At 43.1% G+C, this 22,758-nt stretch overlaps 1 protein-coding gene across 1 annotated transcript in view; it reads left to right on the plus strand.

Moving 5' to 3' along the window:
* Positions 1–632: 632 nt before the first annotated feature.
* CLNK (cytokine dependent hematopoietic cell linker) overlaps positions 633–22,758 on the plus strand; it is a gene marked incomplete at both ends in the record, with an annotated part of 142,703 nt that continues 120,577 nt past the window's right edge. The window contains 3 exons of the mRNA XM_081249704.1: positions 633–693; positions 2,529–2,666; positions 3,930–4,063. Of these exons, the coding sequence (XP_081105830.1) occupies positions 633–693; positions 2,529–2,666; positions 3,930–4,063 (333 nt within the window). The remainder of the gene's footprint in view (positions 694–2,528; positions 2,667–3,929; positions 4,064–22,758) is intronic.

A 22,758-nucleotide genomic window follows, 5' to 3' on the forward strand; every position in this document is an offset into this window, starting at 1 on the left:
TGCATGCCTCAACTTAAGAACGTTTAACTTAGCTTTCATTCTGTAAAAGAAAAGAAATTCCAGATCTAAAATGCTTCTGTTGTGAGTAGCCTTGCCATATTTGCTTATCTGGGTCTAGGTTTGAGGTATTTTTTAAATATTCTTTAGTTCATGATATGTGATGAATGCAAAAGTAGTGAGAGCATTAAAAGTGGTGGAAATAAAATTGGAAAAATTTTATGTGAGAAGTGAATAAAAATGATGAATGTCTTATGGTTTATGTGCCATGACTCTTTCAATAGTAGGAACATTCTGGAGAACAAACCGTGAACCTGTAGTGTTTGAAAAGTGCGGTCAATGTGCACCAACAACATTTATCAAAAAAGAGGAGCATGATTGTCAGACACTGGGCTGGACTGGGTCTAACATAGGATGCATGGTACACAAACAGAGCCAAACCAAGCCCTCTCAGTCTTACAATATGGTGAAAGAAACAAATGCTCCGCAAATAGTCACACGAAGGTCAGATATGCTCAATGAAAGTTGTATGTCATGATATGTCTGAAATGCTACACAGATTGCCAGGACAGAATAGAAGTTCCCCACCTTCTTCTTTTGTATCCCTTTACATGAAGCTCTGATAAGGGCTAAAGATGCCGTGGGAACACTTGGTGGACCGGGAGACCAGCAAAGATGATGGTGGGTGTGGAGGAGGTCAGATAGGAGAAGTGGACTGATCCAGGAGTTGGTCTGGAGGGAAACTCTCCAAGAATGGTGAAAGCTTGGTCTGGGGGTATTAGACAGTCAAGGATGATTCCTGGACTCTTCTATTGCACAACTGGGTGAAAGAAGGTGCCATTTATAGAACCAAGAAAGCCTGTAGAGATGGAGATTTGAATGATAAGAATCGCATTTTGAATGTTTTAATTTTTAGATGCCTGTCAGGCATTTAATTGTAGATATCAGGTGGCCACCCTACACAAGGGCTGCCCATGCTGTCAACTACCATTTAATGTTGCAACGCAATCTGTGAATCAAGTGACATACGTATCAAGCTCTCTATTCAGAAAAAGAGGCTAGGGGTTCAAATAGAAAGACCTCAGAAGCAGACACATTGGAGTTTTTATTCCATTATCATTAGCTGTGTGACATCTGAAGAACAATTGGGAAAATCCTTTTGTGGTTCGAGCTTTGCTAAAGTGTAGAAATAATTATCGTGTCACCAAGTGATTTTGAGAATGAAAAGAGATAGAAATTTTTAAATGCCAGACACTATAATTTCCCTTTTCACTTTTCCATTTCTCTTTCTCTCCTCTATTGCCCTGTTACTTGGTGGTGGGACTGGAGTAAATTACTATCAGATGTGTAATTAAAGATTGTTGAAATTGTTATGTAATGTTAAAAAATTATTTGCCTTACCCCAAGTTCCTGACAATTTCAGATAGAGATAGATAGAAGATAGATAGATGATAGATAGATAGATAATAGATATAAATAACTATATAGATCTATATGTCTAGGTGATATAAATATAGATATAGGCATAGATATAGATAGACTAGATATAGACATACCAAGTGTTCTCATCTTATTTTCCAACTACACATGATCTGGAAATTTTCTAGCTCCCTGTAACTGTGATCTTTCCTCTCTAGCCATTTCATTTTCTTTCTCTTCATCTGAGCATCTGAGGCAGAGGCAATATCTATATCCTTTCCCACCTGTCTCCAGTCTCCAGGCTTCTGCTTTACCCACTGCTGCCCATCCTAGAACAGAACACAATTAAATGACTTCCTGCAGAAGCCAGCTGGAGCTCAGCCTTTATGAGAGTTGATGCATACCTTAGACAGCGTGGAAATGCTTTTCAATCAATATGCTCCAGGCTGGGGTCACTCAGACAGTACTTAGATCCTTTAGAGTCCTTCAGGAGCTGACCTCATCATGTTGATTCTAAGATGAGTAGACACCAGGAGGAGCAGGAGGGAAATGGAAGGCCGGAAATAAGGCTTTCATTATGCTCTGATGGGAAGTGAGAGTGGGTCAGGAAACGTTGATTCCCTAAAATGGCTCTGGCATTTGGCAAGATTGATGTAATATGGGAGAGGACATTTTCTTTTGTGTTTCTCATCTACAATTTCTGTAAATACCTTCATCACAGCCCTTACTCATTTTCCCATCCGTTTATTCAACAAATATGCATGGAGATAAATGTGCATGGGCATAAACATCACCCTCAATTCTGCTGAACTATTTTAAGGGGCTGCCCATTATAACATACGTAGGACAATAGTGCCTGCCTGGCTTGTGGTAGGCTCCCCATAAATAATGATTTACTGGTGTAATTAATAAAGACGCATATGAACTTATGAACATGAAAGGATGGATAAATAGATGAATGAATGAATGGATGAATGAATGAAAAAGAATGATGCTCAGCCCAGCCTGTGAGATTGTGTGAATAGGAAATAGGATGTGCACATTCTCTGAGGTTGGCTGAAACTCTAAATCTTGGCTTGAGGTTTTCTAGTTCTGGGCATCCTCTCTCGCAGCCTTGAGAGCTGTTAGTGCCTTCTCACCCCTCTGGGTCAGAGTTCACTTCCGGTTCCCAGAACGGGTGAACTGTCAGGGGATCCCCCAAGAGAACACTCTATTACCTTGGATTTCAATTGTTGGTATGTTTTGGGAAGGTGAGCCCACCTTACCACTCCTCCTTAAAGCAAAGGCCAGTTTAGCTCTAGTTAAACCACTAGTGGTTATAACCACTAGTTACTGAGCAAGGCCTTGTGCACAAGCCTGTGAGGGAGGCTGGCACTGCTGTCCTCACTGAAGGACAATGGCCAACACCATACAGTTTGTCCCAAGCAGCTAGGAGCTGAGTCCATCTTCCCCTGCCTCCGAAGCCTCTCCACCCTTCTGCTCCATTCTGCAATGTCCCAGGTACCTTTCTAGGGGCTGTCATATCCTGGTGAGCAATGGAGAAACAAACCCTGCCTTTTCGAAAATGAACATTAATTCAGAGAGAAAAAGAGAGTAAATAATCTCACAAGTGAATGTTTCCAAATTACATGAGTCCAGGGGTGACTTATGAGAGGGGACGTTGATGTCATCTGAGTTAGACTGTCACCTTGAGCTGAAATCTGGAAGACAATTGGAAAACTAAACAAATAGTGTAGAAAAATAAATAAATAAACTTCCCATCTGAGGGAACCACATGGAGAAAGACCTTGGCTTTGAAGGGATAATGGCCTATTTGAGGAAATGAAACGTCAGTATGGCCTGAGTTAGGGAGGAAGATAGGGGTCAGCCTGTGAAGACTGACAAAGCCAAGCGGTGTGGTCCGTGTGGTCTTTGCTCTGAGAACAAGGAGACACTGAACGTTTCAGGAGTGGGATGGACATAAACAGATATGTTTTAAGGTATCCGTAGGCTGCTTTCTGGAAACATATTGGAGGGACACAAGAAAGAGGGGTATGGGAAGACCCCTAAGAGGATCCTCTCCAAGTGACAGACGGTGCTGAAGTCCACCTCATTGTCTGCCAAACCTTGTGCGAATATCAGTTTCTAGGAGCAGAGCCTGCGACAGGGATTCATGTGTGAGTGATTTGGGGACAGAGTGCATCCTGCAGCGGGGAGGAAACCAGGAGGGGCCGGGAGAGTTATGCGGAAGTCTGCCTGACCCTTGACCCCGCAGGAAACTCCCAAACATAAGTGTCATAGAGACTGTTTAACAAAGAGGCAGGGAGCTGAGTCAGTCAGTGGCTCAGGTTGCCCATGGGGGTGGGAGTGGGGAACCCAACCTCTCAGGCATCAGCAGGCCAGGGGGCTCCTGTCAGTCAGAGGCAGCCCTCCAGAAAAGGTGCAAATCTTAACTGTTAGCAGTCACCTCCCAGTGGCAGGAGAAAGGGTGCACTGGTCCAGTAAAGCAGGGGTCCTCAACCCCTGGGCCACAGACGGCTACCTGTCCGCAGCCTGCTGGGAACCAGGCTGCAAAGCAGGTGAGCGGCGAGTGATCAAAGCATCTCTAGCATTACCACCTGAGCCATTCCGCCCCGCCATCCATGGAAAAATTGTCTTCATGAAACCGGTACCTGGTGCCAAAAATGTTGGGGACTGTTGCAGTAAAGGGGTCCACTGGGGGCACCAATAACATCTGCTACACCTCCAACTGAGGACCCAACTGGTCATATTGTTTGAATAAATGAATCAATATGACATTATATGTTAGCAAACTAGGTAGAGGTTATTAAATAGGTAACTATACAGAGGTTTACATGGATAATTGAATTTTTCTCCAAAAGCCCGAGCAGAGGGAGGAAGGACCAGGCTAGCAGAAAAGGATTCTCATTTCTCCCAGGCTCTGAAGGCTCAGAACACTGAGCACTCACAGCACAGGCCTTTGGCCACAAGGCCAGGCTTGGAAGTGTGTGTGTGGTGAGCCTCCTCTTCTACATAAAGAAAGTAACTGTGCTCCAAGGCCTGGGGCCGCATACAGCTCCACAGTCCTGGGGCTGGTCCTGGCCCCTGAGAAAGTCATAACATCACCAGTAAAACAAATCCATTCCCTGTGCCTGTCAACTTTCCAGCCAACAACTGAGGGGAAAAAAATGTTTTAAGCTTCTTGGAAGAGGAAGGCACAGCTGTCCCAGACATGCCTCTGACATTAGGTGACATTTACCCAGCACAAGAAAACCAGAAACTATGAAAGCTGGGTTCTAGACCTGGTTCTATGGAAGAAAAGTGGCACAAAGCTCTCCCTGTGGTGCAGGTGAGGAAATTGAGGCACAGAGGAGTCAAAAAGCCTGCTCAAAGAACCCATATGTAATGAGTGTCAGGACCAAGGCACTTATGAAAGCACACATCATGAATCTGGGAAATTTTTAAAATATAGTCTAAAGCCATATTCTGAAATGTTATTCAGCCATCAAGTATGATTTCATGGAGGCATGTTTAATTATGCACATATATTTTACCAAAAGAAAATGTCATTTATTCGTGTGTATGCTATAAGCCAGAATATATCAAAATTTGCACTGCATGATTTTTATTTTTTAATTTTCCCTCATAGTTATTTTCTCAATTTTCTACAATGTCCGTGAATTATTTTTGCAATTAAATTGTTATATAAATAAAAACTTAAAAGTCGAATTTAAAAAAAGGAGGAAAAAAAGGGGGGACTTCCCTGGTGGCACAGTGGTTAAGAATCCGCCTGCCAATGCAGGGGACACGGGTTCAAGCCCTAGTCCGGGAAGATCCTACATGCTGCAGAGCAACTAAGCCCATGTGCCACAACCCCTGAGCCTGCGCTCTAGAGCCTGCAAGCCACAACTACTGAGCCCATGTGCCACAACTACTGATGCCCACATGCCTAGAGCCCATGCCCCGCCACAAGAGAAACCCCCTCTCACCACAGCTAGAGAAAGCCCACGCGCAGCAACAAAGACCCAACACGGCCAAAAATAAATAAATAAATAAATAAGTTTTAAAGAAAAGAAAAGGAGAGGGGGAAAGGGGAGGAGTTGGCCCTCCAGTTGTCGGGAGGGGAAAGAAAGAATGTGTGAGTAAATTAAAGACCATTCAAGAAATTCAGAGGAAGTAAGATGGGCTGATGCAGGTCAATAAAGTAAGAAGATAGGTGGGAAGAGGATGAATGAAAAACAACAAGGTGGAGGCAGGAGCTGTCTGTCCAAAATCTAAGCCTCTTCGAGGTAAAAAACCTTAATCAGACCATTGCCCACAGAGAAATCCTCATCCTATAGAGGTACAGATTGAGTCCCGTGTTCAAGCGTAACTTCCCCCAGACTCTGTAGGAAGGAGGCAGAGCTGGCCCTGGAGGACGGGTCACTGCATAGTGGGAAAGGCATGGGCTCAGGGCAGAGAGACCTGGGTGTGAAGGCAGCACTGCTATCTACTAGCCAAGTAGGTACAGGCAGGTCAAGGGCATCCCCCAACATTCAGTGGCTAGAGTTGGAAGATAAGAACAATCCTTCCTATGCCTGAACCATGAAGGTTAAATGGAATGAGCAGCAGGAATGAATGTGCCTGGTCCAGGGCAGGTCACGAATGCTGACTTCCTTTCCTGGTCTAAATGACCCTTCTCTCCAGATGGGACCCCACTGTCCTGAACCACGTTAGCCCTCAGATACGTCACTGGTAGTTAACATGGAACAGACCTGGTACAGAGTCAACAAAAGGAGGCTTGGTTTGGGTGCCTCTCTCTCTGTCTGTCTCTCTTTGTCTCTTTCTCTCTCACTCTATCTGTATATATTTCTCTGTATCTCTGTCTCTGTTTCTGTCTCTGTGTCTCTTTCTGGCTGTCTCTTTCTCTCTGTCTCTCTATCTCCATCTCTCTGTCTCTCTGTCACACAAGCACAAGCAACACACACACACCCTTAGTACAATAAATGCCTCTCTCTTCATTTCCAAAGTTCACACATGATCTTACTGGGTCTAAAGGAAACAGTAGATTGGAAGGAGAGAAAGGAGCCCAGAAGAGCCGAACTCCATGTAGAAGCAGCGAGAAAAGCAAACACAGCTTGTTAAAATGGCCTCAGGGTGGCCTCAGCCTTTCAGTCTGCTTCCACTCTCTCCTTTATGCGCAGAACGCTTTCAGTTGCGTTGGTTAATGTCTCCCTGTAATAGCGATCTTCAAATCCTATCAGACATGCGCAGAGCCTGCTTGATTTGTCTGTTAAGATCTTGGGTGGTTTTATGATTCCAGATGCAGGAGATCTCCAAGTCAAAGGCTTCTTGGAGAGCAATGCCTGCGTGTTCTTTGTGCGCCTGGGGCTTTGGGCATAAAGACTCATTCGCATTCACAATGTCATGATGGTTATTATTTTACTGCCCAATGAAACCACTGCAATTCATTCTTCTTGGAAACTACAAGAAGGCCATCTCGATCTCTCCACCCAGCAATCAGTGAAGTGAAATCAAGGAAGTCTTGAGTGCAGCAGGGAATTGCCACCAGCTTGGTTGGAGATGTCAGGCTGGTCACTTCCCCTCCATAGGACTATTTCCTTAACCATAGGACAAGGAATTTGGGCAGATTCACCATTTCCCAATGTGTTCCTTTGGATACCAGTCACTGAAGGTCTGCTGAAGAACAAAGAGTTGCTTTATAACCAACTACTATGGAAAGCAAGACAAACCTTCCCTCTTGAGTTTCATGATACTTGAAGTTTACACAATGAAGTCCCTGAGAATTCCTGCAGGAGGTCTGCCTGTGGTGCTTCATATCCAATGAGTAAAACAAAACCACCTGATATTAGGTTGCTTCTCTTCATGGAACATCTATCATTTAAGATGTCTTGAGATTAGGGTCCAGCAAAGCACATCAGCGCTTACCTGTCCCAGCATTACTGACATCCCTCTAGCTTTAATGCTCTGCATTGCTTAAATGCTGTAAGCCTAAACTACTTGGGCTCTGTACTTTCCCACCTGGGGGTGGAGAAGAAAGAAAGCACTCCCAAATGCTGGTTGGCTGCAATCACTGGGATATTCCCATTTCACAGGAATTCACGTCTTAAGCACATCTCAATGTTCCAAGTTAAACACATACCTTGCAAGTGTCACATTTAACACATCCCCATACCCCTCTTCACTGGTCTGCCTTTTTATCCTTTCAGTCTAAACATTGCCATCCTGACTGAGGTTCCACAAAAGGTTTTCTAAGATTGGGTCTCCTTCCATAGCAGCTGTATTTTCCATACATAGCACTTTCACAGTGCATTGAAATTGCTTGTTCATTTGCTTATTTCCTCCTCTAAATTGAGAATCCCTAGAGGACAAGGCACAATTATTTTTAAGTATTATGTCACTGTGTGCCTGACACTTAAATATGATAGTATCTAAAAGGCACTGGGTGTTTCTATCGTGTGGGCACCATCTTATTTAGTCCTATATATCCAGTGAAGTAGATACTGGTACTACACCTGATTTGTAGACAAGAAACCAGAGGTTTAGAAGTGTGTTCTGACCTTCACTAAGTCCACACAACTACAAGATTAGAGGCTGAAATTTAAACTAGGCAGTCAGACTCCAGAACTCTCAGACTGACCATCATATTAAATTAACCAGAGGCACTGACAAGAATTGTTGAAAAAAGAAATGAACAAAGCTGTATTAAAAGATCATTCTGTAAGGGGGTTGCCTCTCCAATTTTGCACGCTCTGAAACTTGGAGCAAATGATCCATTAACCCTCTTCAACCCAGGTATATATTTCTAAAAACTCAGAGACAGATTTATTGTCAGGAGATCATTAAACTAATCAATGAGTTAATTGAGTTAAGGAGGATCCATTCTTCAGAATGAGAACCATATATATTATAGATTTTTTAAATAATATTTTAAGAACTTTATTGAGGTATAACCTACATAATAAAAGCCACTGAATCATATGCTTAAAATAGGTGAATTGCATAGTATAGATTTTTTTTTTTTTTTTTTTTTTTGCGGCACGCGGGCCTCTCACTGTTGTGGCCTCTCCCGTTGCAGAGCACAGGCTCCAGACGCACAGACTCAGTGGCCATGGCTCAGGGACCCAGCCGCTCCGCGGCATGTGGGATCTTCCCGGACTGGGGCACGAACCCATGTCCCCTGCATCAGCAGGCGGACTCTCAACCACTGTGCCACCAGGGAAGCCCCATGGTATAGATTTTTTATGTATTTGTACTGAGGTTCCCTCTACCAAACCATGACGAGGGGTTTTGATACCAAACTCATGCTCTTTCTCAATAAAGAACTGAGGGAAACGCAGCCAGAGTGGAGACATCTTTGCTGTGGTATGAAGGCCCCTTTCTGTCCCACATCATGTGGACCAAGGATCATAAAGAGACTCTCTCCTTGGGTCTGGGTCCTCATGCCTGTGTCACAGTGAACCTTGATCTGTTGCACAGTCAGGTCTCCTCATGAACTGTAAGCTCTCCAAGGATGAACCCAAGAATGAACAAAGTAACATAAATGTCTAGAAAAAACATGGAGCTTGAAATCAGGTGACCCAAGTTTGCTTCCCAACATCACCCGTTTTTGTTTTTTTGTTTGTTTTTTTTTTTGCGGTACGTGGGGCTCTCACTGTTGTGGCCTCTCCCATTGTGGAGCACAGGCTCCGGACACGCAGGCTCAGCAGCTATGGCTCACGGGCCCAGCCGCTCCGCGGCATGTGGGATCTTCCTGGACCGGGGCACGAACCCGCATCCCCTGCATCGGCAGGCGGACTCTCAACCACAGCGCCACCAGGGAAGCCCCTGTCACCCGTTTTTAAGCTGGGTGGCCCGAAGCCTCAGTTTCCCCTGCTGTAGAATGGAAATAATACCTATGGGTTCCAGGCTGGCTATGCCCCTAACAGTCTATATGGCATTTATCAAACAAAGGGGTAGAGCTCAAAGACATTTAATGATTTTCTACTCCTTGAAACCTTCCAAGGCCTAGAATTTAAGGACTCAAATTTCCAAACAAAAACTTTTTTTTTTCTAGTCTTTAAGCAACCATTGTTCCCCAACCACTTACTTTGATGACTCAGACTGCAATACCAAGTCCTGTTTGGCCCAGATGAGAATCATTCAACGGTGTACATTTCTCAGCATCACGATCACAGAAATACCTGGACTAAACGGCTCAGTGCTGGTCCACTGTGAAAATTTGTGGAGTGTTCAATTACCCTTAGAATTGTTCATCTCTTACCCATGGAGCCCCAGCATCTAATCATGGAACAAGAGGCTGCAATTGGGAAATTTTTCATTGCACACAAAGGCAGTTCACTGAGAAGCCAAAGGCTCCAGGCCCCAGGTGCAAAGTGAGTGGTCCATTTTTCAACACGTGCAACATCCTTCTCTTGGCATTTTGTTTTTAGCATATTCCTGGAGAAGACAGAATAATAACAGTGAATCTAATGCTGGTTTAGGGAATATCAGGGTAGAATGAACTCAAAGGCTAGAGATTCCAGGCTAACATTTGTGGGTCTTTGTAGGTCTTCATTGGATGTGGTCCACTTCAGACATGAGCCATGTTTCTGGCTGCAGCTCTATCGATCAAAGCTTATGCCCTTGACTCAAAGGACCCCTAAATGGAAAGGCCTCAATGACACTTAGCCTTCTTATATTGAGTTATAGACTCATTCATCCATTTCTTTTTTTAATTTATTTGTTTTGTTTTATTGAAGTACAGTTGATTTACAATGCTGTGTTAGTTTCAGGTATACAGCACAGTAATTCAGTTATACATATATATGTATATATATATGTGTGTGAATATATATATATATATATATATATATATATATATATATATATATATATATATATATATATATACGTATATATTCTTTTTCAGGTTCTTTTCCCTTGTAGGTTATTACAAAATATTGAGTATAGCTCCCTGTGTTATACTGTAGGTCCTTGTTGGTTATCTATTTTATATATGGCAGTGTTTATATTATTCATCCACTTCTTATTCCACAAATGTTTAATAAGTATCAGTTATCTGCCAGTAACCATGCTTGGGGCTGTGAATTAGAAACAAAATGAGATACAGTCCCCGTCCTGAAGAATCTCCCTGTCTCAGATGTATTGCTACTATTCTGCCCTCTCCAGGAAGATGTTTCTATTCTCTTTCAAGGGGTAAACAGACAAGGAAACCAGTAGCAAAAATCCAGTATGGTAAACATGATGAGGGAACAAACACAGACCATGAGATCCAGGAGAGAGACCACCTAACAGGGCAAGCTGGCAAGATAGACTAAAGAAGGCAGAACTGGATCTTAGTTTTGAAAGATTTGAAAGTAAGAATCAGCCAGCTGCCTTACAAGCTGGGCAGGAGAAATTCTATTGGTATGAGATGCAACATTCCTTGGGTGGAGGGCATGGCACCTTTATGGGAAAACAAGAAGGGAGGACACTGAGTTTAGAGAGAGCCCCACCGAGCAGCTCCAGACATAATAGGCAATAATTCTGGGACAGTTAAGTCAGTGTCTGAGTGAGGTGACTTTACGATACCTGGGTTCTGGCATCAATGTTAACATGGATACTCTGGGTACAAAAACCCCACTGAAAAGGATAAAGCAGTTGATTCCCTGCCCCCCCCAAAAAAGGCACAGATGCCCAGTAAAATGGTGCCCTCAGGAATAGAGGTAGCTCTGCCTTGTGTGGGTTGGGTGTACGGCTTTCCATTTCTGATCTCCAAGTCTCTTGTTTTCGCAGTGAGGAGTTGTGAGCTCTAAGGGGGGTAGATGTAAGAAGATGGATGCATGCTTCCCTTTATCTTGATACATAGAATTTCCTGCTTAGCTGGGATGTCCAAGGGGAAGAAGGAGTGTCCAGGTACAGATTCCCCACATTCTTGAGTGCAAAGAAAATCAGAGCTGGTGATTTAGCCTCCTTCTTTTTGTGTCACTTAGAATCCATCAGTGAATACTAAAGACAGGGCATTGTTGAAAGAATCCTGGGCTTTAAGCTAAACAGGAATAAGTTTTGCTTGCAGCTGCCGTTCATCACTAAGGGGCAAGGTGTTGCATGCCTCTTGGCCTCAGTTTCTGCATCTGCAAAACAGGGACAAGAACACCAGTCCTCTGAGAGGACTCCCTGTGACTCTATACACACAGCATACTGTTAAACATCTTTTTATTTGTTTATGTTTTGGCCTTTTGTGGGGTATTTTTTAGTATCATAGAGATCTATTCCAATGCATTTATAATGCTGAATGTCCTCTTTTCATTCATTTTTATTTCCTTCCTTTCCTTTCTTTTCTTTTCCCTTTATACCTCCCCCCTGCCATCACATACACGTTTGTGTTTCCTGCAGAGATGAAGCCAATTCTAATAACTAATCAGTGAGGTCACTGTCACACAGAGAGCAGCCAAGGTGCTCTGAGAAGGACGGTAGTCCATAGCATTCAATTTTATTCCAACAAGGTTTTGACCACATCATTATTACCTAAACACAGTCCCGAAGATGCCGTCTATCTCCCACTGATACCCATCCCTGGTTTGCTGGCAGCAGCTGGAGGAGTCTGACTGGTTTGAAAACACAAAGCTCCTAAAAATGGAGTAAGTTCATTTTCCTTACAGTTGATTACTATGCTTAACTCTAATTTAGCATGAAAGGCCAGGCGATTGCTTTCAGAGATAGCTGGGTGTTATTAGAATGAATTACAGCTCTTGGTCCATGGGTGTTTTCCTACCGGCAGGTACAGCCACAAAGACTAAGCCTTTAGGGAGTTTCAGCTGAGGTGAGCAGTGGTGCAGAGCATGGACCTACTCACAGGTTTTCTGTGGACAAGGATAGAGCCTGGGACATTCGCTGATGATCAAAGCTTAAGGATGCTGGCAATATGTCATTTTTCTCCTAAACCTTCTTTTAAATAGAAACTTATTGTTTTTTAAATTTTAAATCATAATCTGTAGAATATCACATAATTCATAATATCACATAATGTATACTTCATTTCAAGTATACAATTTAATGATTTGTTTGTAGTAAATTTACCAAGTTGTATAACCATCACCATAAAACAGTTTTAGAACATTTCCATCATCCCCAAAGTTTCTCGTCCCCATTTACTATTCATCCCAGTCTCCCAGCCCACATCCTTTGCCCCAGGCAACCTCGCATCTAGTTTCTGAATGGAATCGTACAATATGTAATCTCTTGTGTCTGGCTTCTTTCACTTAACATGTTTTTGAGGTTTGTCCAAGTTGTAGCATATACAATAGTTCATTCCTTTGTATTGCTAAGTAGTATTCCATTGCATGAATATATCCCATTTTGTCTATCCATTCCCCAATTCATGAACATTTAGTTGTTGTTTTTTTTCCACTTTTAGCTCTATGAAAAATACTGCTAAGGACATTTGTATACAAGTTTTGGGGTTGGGTGGATATTTCCCTCGGGTAGATACCTAAGTGTGTAATTGCTGGGTCATATGATAAATTTGTGTTTACATGTTTAAGAAACTCTCTTGAGAATCTTGATTCTTTTGAATAAACTCTTTTACTCTTTCCTTCATGACTAAAAAGCTAGTGATTCTACCATATGGAACCTACTCTGATCATCCTTTCTCTCTGCTCACACCTCTTCTTACAGCCCAGGATTAAAAACAAAAACAAAGCTATTATTTTTCTCCTGATTGGATACATAGCAGAAGAGATGTGAAAGGTTCAAACCATAGAATAAGCCTGCCAGAGAAGTATAAAATGTATTTTTTCTCTCTCTCTTTTTTCTGCCTACATGGTGCAGGTGGAAAAAAAAACACATTAGAAGTTACTGGGAAGGCAAACCTTCCACTTTAAAAGATTGGCTTGGCTCCTGAATCACTAGTTAAAGTCTTTATTTGCAATGTTCTGAGCAAACATTAACTGTTACCTAATTAGAATTTAATTTACTGGAGAGTTGTGGGTAGCTACTAAGTGCCTAGTACAGAAAAAGATGAAAATAGGAAGGTAGTTTCCAATCAGCAGCCTCCCCACTTCAACAGGTTGTGGTCTCACCAGGGGAAGCCCACACCTTGTAATTCCTTTGTAATCACATTGTAGATCACAAGGGAATTTTGGATCTTTTCTCCTGTTTTGCTCCCAAATCAGTTGACAAAGATTTTTTTTAGAGGGGAAGAAAGAAAGTGGTATTTGAACTTAGATCTGCCCTGAATTAACAGTTCCTCTAGCTATAAACAAAGGTGCTGGTGGGGGAGGGGTGGTGATCTAGAAGTACAGTGAAACAAGTATTGAAGTCATCCACGTATTAGGGAGGGAATACAGAAGCCCACTGATTTACATTCACTTTGGGAGAGCAGAGGGGAGGAAGGCAGCATGATTCTATGGGCTTTTGTTCCTTTTGTGTTCCTACACTTGAAAGGAGAATAGAATTAACTTTTACTGGGCACCAGCTTCCCATCCCATCTGCCAAGGCATTATTATTGTTCCCACTTTTGAGATGAAAAACATGTGACTCAGAACAGTAAAATCAATGACTTGGGCTGAAACCTAGGGTCTAATCACAGATGTGCCACATACCAGCTATTTCTGGCACCTAAGCTGAACTTCTGCCTTAGGACACTGTAAAAGGTGATGGTTCAGGGTGACTTAGCCAGTGTTGGTCTGGTAAATTTTAGTAAATGTTTGTCAAACGGCTCCCTGGGGGAAAAAATGTATGCTTATATATGTACACAAGTTGCGTTATAAATTTTACTGATATAAAGATATATGGCATACCATTTACAAATAATAATCAAATATACAGTATTCTTTATAATACATCCCATATAGCCAATTGATTCTCACAGAATGATTTTATTGATTTTTGCTAAACTCATATCTCTAGCCAACCTCTGGTTGCAATTGACAAGGGACTACAGTTCAGACATCAACATTGATTAATATTTTCCTTTACTTTAATGAGTAAAACAGAAGTGAAACCACAAAGAAGGATGCCAGAACTTCACTGATTCATCAGTGATGTGAGCACCTTCTTTGCTGAATTCGAAATTAGTTTTGAATACTGGAAAATATCTTCTCGGTTCTTGTGCTATTCACAATGGTACAACTACAGACATGACTCACTTTTATTTTATTTATTTATTTATTTACTTACTTACTTTTGGCTGTGTTGGGTCTTTGCTGCTCCCTGCAGGCTTTCTCTAGTTGCGGCGAGCGGGGACTACTCTTCGTTGCGGTGTGCAGGCTTCTCATTGTGGTGGCTTCTCTTGTTGTGGAGCATGGGCTCTAGGTGTGCGGGCTTCAGTAGTTGTGGCACGTGGGCTCAGTGGTTGTGGCTCGCAGGCTTAGTTGCTCCGAGGCATGTGGGATCTTCCCAGACCAGGGCTCGAACCCGTGTCCCCTGCATTGGCAGGCAGATTCTCAACCACAGCGCCACCAGGGAAGTCTCTCACTTTTAAATTAAATCTGCTTTATCAACATTTCTCCCATTATTTTTTTAAGTTAATTTAACAACAAAGCAGTAAATCAAACCCTGATCTGTAGCACATGCCAATGTCTGTGGTGTATATGCTCCAACTACGGCCAAAGTCAATGCCAATGTGAGGTCATGAAATGCACAGCAGCATATTTCCATCCTACAGATAAGACAGACAAAAATAGCACCAAGACTGCAGGTAAAATGTGGTAAAATAATTAGGAAGTGATGCATTTTGAGTATTTATTACATTTGCTTTTAATATGTGTATTCAACTGTAATTTTATTTAATTTTTTAAAAAGACTGTGTTAACAACTGGCTCTCAAAATTCATGACATTTTTAACACTCAGCTCTGCTGTGTAGTGTGAGCTGACTCCAGTGCATCACCGTATGCGGAAGGTCCAGTCATTACTGACTTTATGTTTAAAGACTTAGAGCTTTCTCTGAACACTGACAGTTACTAGATGACCTTGGGAAAGTTGTTTGACCTCGAGATTCATTCCTTTCGTTGTCAAGTGGGGATGGTCATGCCTTCATCATAGTATCACTGTAAGGATTGATAAAGTGACCAGCCCTGTGACAAGACAGTAAACCTGCTCAGTAACTAAAAGTTTGCACCCTAGTTTTCCCCCTTCATACTTCCCGGGGCTCTATGCACAGACAGCTGCACTGGCCCCCATTCACCCTTCCCATCTCCGTCACTATCATTTCCCAGTTCTGTGCCCAGAGCTAACAGTGACCACATGACCTTCCTGATTAGGAGAATGCATACACGTGACAAGCAAGAGTAAGTAACAAGGCTTTTCATGTATTAGCTCATTTGAGTCTCATAACAGTTCTAAGATGGAAGTGTTTTTATCCACCTTGTTTTGCAGAGGGGGAAAATGCAGCACAGAGGGATCAGGTCACTTACCCGAGGTCACATTAAACCTATCCCACTTGAAGTGCACACAGATCCCATGGTCTCTTGGTACAATGCAGATCCTGGTTCTGTAGGGCTCGGGTGGTGCCTGGGATTCTACATTTCTAGCAAGCTCTTGGGGGATGCTGCTTGTCTAGGGATCACATTTTGACTGGGGATGAACTGGACTGCTAGGCTGAAAAGGAGGCACTGTCACTTAGGTGATTCCAAAGCTCATGTGCTTATCTCCAATGTTATTCAACTTTCTGGAAAATTAGAGCTCTGTGCCAAGCAGGAGTCTTCTGATGGGGGCTCCTGGGGGCACATGGTATCAGAAATTGCAGAAGAAGACAGGCAGCTCAGCTCCAGGAGCCTATGTAAATAAGCCTCACATACCCAGGGCACCTGTCTTCTTCATGATGATGGTGTTTACCATTATTTGAGTCACTCACCAATGTGCTACACACCATACACTCAAGATGACTAATACCCCACAAAAATTCCCTACCACCAGGCCCCTGCCTACATCTCACCCAGGCTTCTGCTGGGGAAAAAATTTAATGTCTCACTCCATCTGACCTCATTCACCAAAAAGCCATTGGATGGTCTTCCCAATCCATCCCTGCATTCAGTCCTCTTCAGCCATGCTGACCCCCTCACCTTGACTCAACTGCTCAACCGGGCTTCTGCCTTCAGGTTTTCACCCCAGCCATCCCTGGGGCTGGTTGCTCTTCCTGCAGATACCCCAGAGCTGACACCTGCACACCTCCTCATGGAAGCCCACCTTGACCACCCCATGGAATAGTCACACCTGTCTACATGTCTTTCTGTGTATGGTGCTTGTCAGCTTTCTCCCCGCCAAGGGTAAAGCTCCTTTTCTGTTTTGTTCCAGGAAAGTTAAGAATCTTTATTTTGTTCACTGATATATCCCAACACCAAGAACAATCCCTGGCCCATATCCTGCACTTGGAGAAAAAAAAAATGTATTGTTGAATTAATTTTGAGAAAGATTTGCAGCCCAAATATTTATTGAGGAAGTATTAGATTCAAGCACTGTTCTAAGTATTTTGCATGCATTATATCATTTAATTCTCACAATGTTCTCAAAATATAGCAAAATCTAAACACCTCCCAGTGCTAAGTGATGCCATTAAAGAGTCCCCGGGAAGCACAGATAAGAGGATGTGTTATAACAATTAGATTCCACCCTGACTTTTCCAGGTTTGATTATGTTTTGATAAGTGCTTTGGAAACCAGTGTCACCAGACAATATGTTAAGATAGTTCTGCTGGGGCTCAGAGCTCATCAGTGTAGGAAAGCAATTGGGTACAATGGACAGCATATGAGTTCCAGGGTAAATCTGGGATCGTGGATCGTGCTCACCCCCCATTTCCATGAATCCTGGCAGGATGCACTAGAAAGAAATGGTCTTTCAGTCAGACAGGCCTGATGTTGAATCCCAGCTTGGGCACTTATAGCTATGTGGCCACGGGCAACGTGTTTGGCCTCTCTGGGTATTCTTTTTTCCCACCTGTAAAGTATAATGTATCAACAGGAAGAATTGAGGAAAGTGGTTGACACACTAAGTAGTATTTTAGGTCAATTTGTCCACTATTCCTGGTTTCAAACTCATGCTCCCTCATCAGAACCCTGATGTTGGAAAGATCTGGTGTTAAAGCTCAGCTCTGCCACGTCCCTCCAAGCTGTGTTGAACCATTCCTGTGGATGGGGCTCCGTACTAAGAGCTGGAAATACAGGAATGCCATCTTCTCACTGAGAGATGTGGGTAGGTTCCTTGAGCTCTGTCAACACTCATTTGCTTAGAGGATAAAACAAGATGTGTGTGGAACAAGAGATCTTGCACTGTGTTCATCTGTGGACCTCTTGTAGAAAGTTGGAGATGTTTATACTTTCTCTGCATACAGACAGAGATTTGAGGGGCCAGGCCCATTCAGGGACAGGCCAATGGCGCATAACATCTGTCATTAGGGTGCAAAGTTGGGGCTGTAGAGAGAGAACTGTGGAGAGAATGTCAGGGACCAGACCATGGGAGGCCTGTGTGCCACGTTCAAAACAGGGACTATAACCGCAGGCAGTGGAAACACCAGATTTTAGAATGAGGACCCCAGCAGCAGCTTGGCGAATAGATTGAAGAAAAGGAGAAATGATGTAATGGAAGTAGAGGGATTACTGATAAGGAGCTGCAGATTCTAGAGCACAGAGGTGACGCCAAGCCCAGGAATTGTCACATTATAAAACTTCCTCATTTCTCACCCTATTTCCCTTCTGTGCCTTGATTTCCCTTCCTTTTCCTTGGCCCTCTGGAGTCAGGAAGTGCTGGACTGTGAGATGGAGGAAAGGATATTGTCTTGAGGAACCTCATTCTCTACATTCTAAGCACAAGGTCCCTCCCTGGCACTCCTGCCAACCACCCTTTTACTCTTGGGTTTTTATGGAGTGTGTACTAACCAGGCTCAAATCGAGTTTTTGTTCTGAAGGTTTTTAAAAGATAAACATATTGCTTTTTTCCTGTTGCTTTCTATCATGCATCCAGAATCTTTCAGGCATGACCATCTATAAATTAAATTCCACTATGAGTACATCTATGGACATATAAAAAGGGTAATTCACTGTTGTTATTGTGTTTGCTCATTACATACATGGATGGCCTATTAGAAGCTACATCCTCTGACAATCAAGACAGAGGGGGGTAAAAAGGAGAAAGCATTTGAAAAGATATGTAAGGCTTCTATTTCTTGGTTCATTTGTTTTCTTTTGCTAAATCAAAATTTAAACAACAACAACCAAAAAAAAAAAAAACAGGAGAAAAGGTTTCATAGGGTTTCTTGAAACCTGAACATAAAAGGATTCAGGCTTACTTTCTTGTTTTCTAAATTAGGTTATCTTTCTTTTGTCTTTCTGTCCTCAAGGAGATTAAAAAGAAAAAGAGATTTTATTTAGAAGGCACACAAAGAGGCTTAATTAGAAGACAAGCACTGAGGAAGCCCAGGCCAAATGAAAGGGACCTCAGACACCACGCATGGAAACAGGAGCTGATCCAGAATCTTCTGTGTCAGCCTCTGGTTAGCGTAGGCAAGCCACTTTACTTGTCTGGGCCCAAGTTTTCTCATCTGTAACATTAACAGTTTCAAGCAGATGATATGCATCTTTCCATGGAGCCCCATGCTCTGGGACTCTCTGAAGCTGTAACTCTGGGAAAGCAAAGAGTTACATTCAGACACCACCCTCCACTCTGCACCTGCAACCCACAGGCAGAGCTGGTCTATGCTAGAATATTCTGGCTCCATTTTCTGCCTTAATAAACAAGAATTAGTAATTCCCTCCAGAGATTCCTGCCTCCATATTTGGATCGTCTCATGAGAAACTGTTTGCTGCTGGTCTGTGTGAGGGGAATAACAGGAATTCAGAGCTTTGGTGGGGGGTGGGGTGTACACACCGATCATGACCACGCAGGTGGTAGCCCCTGAAAACTGAAGGCTGATCCATTTCATCAGAGAACCCACAGCCTCTTCCTGAGTCCAGAGAATTGGGAGGAAGAAGTGCAGCCCAAGCGGCTCCCAGAGGCCTGAAGGAGGACCAGAGGGAGCTGGCCAGGGCTACCTTCTGGCCAGGTATGAATCTACAGGCAGCTGTCATAGCTGTGTACAAGGGGAAACTCAGATAAGAGCCTGGTGGACTGTCCTGAAACCAGGGAGCCATTCAAATCAGGAGTCAACAAAGATAGGAAGCCGTGGGGAAAAAAGAAAGACAGAGGAGGTGAGCTTCTTGCTCATTAGCTTGGTTCCCACTCACAGACTGCCAGCTTCACAAGGGTAACCTTTTGTGTCTAGTCCACCTGTGTCTCCAGGCATAAGACAATAACCAGCACATAATAGCTACTCAATAAATATTTGACTGAAGGATGGCACCAGGGCCCACTGCTCAATTTCAATTCAGTTCAGTAGAGGACTTAAGTCTGAGAGGATTTTGTTCACAAGACCATGAGACAGAGCCTTTCAGGAGCTGTCAAAGTGGCTACAGGAGGAGAGGGGCCAGGTCCAGGATGGGCTGGGGGCTTAGGAAATACGGCTGCCATCCACTACGATAGAGAACAAGCACCATTCTAGCTCACAGAGGGACTTAGGACATCTGCCTAGTCACATTTGGAAAACATGATTGGAAAAGATGGCATCTGTGCTGGGCCCAGCAGAACAAGGAGAATTTGATGATATGGAAAAGTTAGAAGGAGAAAGGAAAGAGAGAGAAATGAATCTCAGGTAGAGGAAACCACATGAGAAGAGAGAGTTTCAATGTGCTGTGTTTCAGGTAGCAAGAGGTTCGGTTTGCCTGGAACATAGGTTTGTAAAACAAAACTGGAGAGTTGAAATGATGGCTGAGGTAAAATTAGCAGAGGATCTTTGAGTAGAAAGGGACTGATGTCAAGGAAACTAACAAGGCGCTCTTGACACCCAGGGGAAAGATCTAGGGAGCTTCAGTGAGCACAGGACCCTTAAGTTAATTCATTCTGCCACTAAGTTCTCAAAGCATGTTATACACACACGCCTCTCATGCCATGGTTTTTAGGACTTTGCCACAAGACTTTCATCTGCTTATGAATCAGGACTCTTATTCCCCTTTGTTTAATGCAGGGATAGGAAAGTGTTCAGGATACATAGAGTAATGAAGCTTCAGGGAACACACCAACCAGTCCCAAACTCTGATTTTACACATGGCATAACCATGACCGGGTTATAGTTAAGTAACATGATTGAGATAACATAGCGAGGCAGTAAAATATTTAGGGCCTGAACCCTAACCCTAACCCTAAAGTCACAGGACCAAACTCTCTTTCCTCTCCAGGTGGCTATCCCTGACATTATTGTCCAAGGTTGTAGCTATAAGTTCCACAAATGGGAGACACTGGACAAGACAGACAGAAGGCTCTGAGCAATGCCCCCAACGTTGAAGCTGCTTTGGAATAAAAGTCTGTCTTGTATCTGGGTCATCCCCCTCACTTTCCACTATACACATACTGTCAGGCAGGGCAGGGACACCTCCAAATTTGGTGTGTTTTTATCTCCTGGTGTGTACAGACACAAGGAGGTACGGGATCTTACTGCATCCCCATCTGTGAGCAGAGTTTGAAATCATGCCTTATCATCAGCATCTGCTTCCAAGTAAATGTAGCTTCCCATAAGATATCTAGGCATGGGTTTATTGCAACAATCCAAATAGGCAATTAGGCCACATCCCATGGACAACAGCATCCACTGTGTCTTCACTGGCAACTCAAATTCCACTATGACTTAGGCACAAGGAGAGAGAGAATGTCTCACAGTGGGGGCCATGGCAACCTGCCAGGACCATCTCACACCCAGGCTTCCTGCAGAAACTTACTCAAAGCCTTGCTCAATTCTAGAGGGATCCTTTAGGATGAAGAGTCTTCTGTGTGTACATCTTTCCCTGCTCCTCAGACACTGTGGCTTGGAGTGAAACATTTATTTTCTATGGAGTCCGTTCCATGAAGGAACAGGTTTCATACCAAGATTTGTCTCAATAACCTGGGTGCTGAGTCTTTGTTTCTTCATCTGTAAAATAAGGATAACATGAGTATCTGATATGAAACACTGTTGTGAGGATTAAATTAGAAGTATATTAGTCAAGGTTACATATACTGAGAGAGAGATTTATTTTAATGAATTGGCTTACATGCTTATGGGGGCTGGCAAGTCTGAAATCTATAGGGCAGGTAAGAAGAGTGGATGTTGCAGTCTTGCACCCAATTCCATGGGACAGCAGACTGGAAACTAAGCCAGGGTTCCTATGTTGCAGCCTTGAGGCAGAATTCCTTCTTCAGGAAGGGAAACCTCAGCCTTTGCTCTTAAGGCCTTCAACTGATTGGATGAGACCCACCCACACTAGGGAGGGTCATCCACTTCATTCCAAGTTTGCTGACTTAAATGTCAATCAGGTCTAAGAAATACCTTCTCAGCAACATGTAGACTGCTGTTTGACCAAAAACTCGACACCATAGCCTAGCCAGATTGACAGGTAAAATTAACCATCACAAAAGCATGAGTAATAGCAACTCTCTCATTTCAACTCTCCACTGTGATCAATTTATTACTGAGTGGACGTTCCTCTCAAATTCTTCTGGGGAGGTCACCAGCTCAAATCTTCAGGGCCCATTCAAGCAATCTAAAAGTGCAAGAGAGTCGAGAATGAATGGGGAGGCTGCATGAGCTTGAGAAAATCAACCCTATGTAAATATATTCAAACTCAAACTTAAAAAAAAAAAATCTGTGTGGCTAGAAGCCTGTGTATGTCCTTCAACTTTTCTGGGTTCAGCAGTGCAAGCACATAAAATGTATCCATCATCCAGGCTATGGCATGTCAAATCCCCAAGAACTTGGGCTTTTCTCAGACGCTCAGAGAGAGTGTTAAACATTTCCTAGGTTTAGAAGAAACTGTGTGCAGGAATAAACAACTTGAAGGAAGTTTGTATGTACCACCCATTTGGCTTAATGACCAAACAGAATGAACAAAATAGATATCCATCACTTGGAGAAGTTGTTTGTGACAACTAATGCAGTGACTATTTTAAGGGAGTTAGAAGTATACCATCCTGCTGCAAAAATAATTACAATGACCCCTCACATGCAAGAGCAAAGAACTGGAGAACCAGTTTGTCCTGGTGTTTGCTGGAGTCTTCTGGAATTAACTGAAAAACTTTGAAAACTGGCCTGACATTTTCAGGAGTCATGGAAGGCTGTAAAACAGGCTGCAGAAAGATTCTAGCTTATTTGGTTTGCAGGTTTGCCAAATACCTTCTGGATGTTACTAAGTATTGTCACCTCTACTCACACTTCTACATTGAGGGAGCAATATTATGTGGCAGACAGACACTAAAGTGGCCCCCAATTACCTCTTCTCCTGGTACTTATGTCCCTCCCTGTATAATCCATCCCCATCCCTCTT

Source organism: Mesoplodon bidens (genome assembly GCF_964165515.1).
Source record: "Mesoplodon bidens genome assembly, chromosome: 1".
Taxonomy (NCBI): Eukaryota; Metazoa; Chordata; class Mammalia; order Artiodactyla; family Ziphiidae; genus Mesoplodon; species Mesoplodon bidens.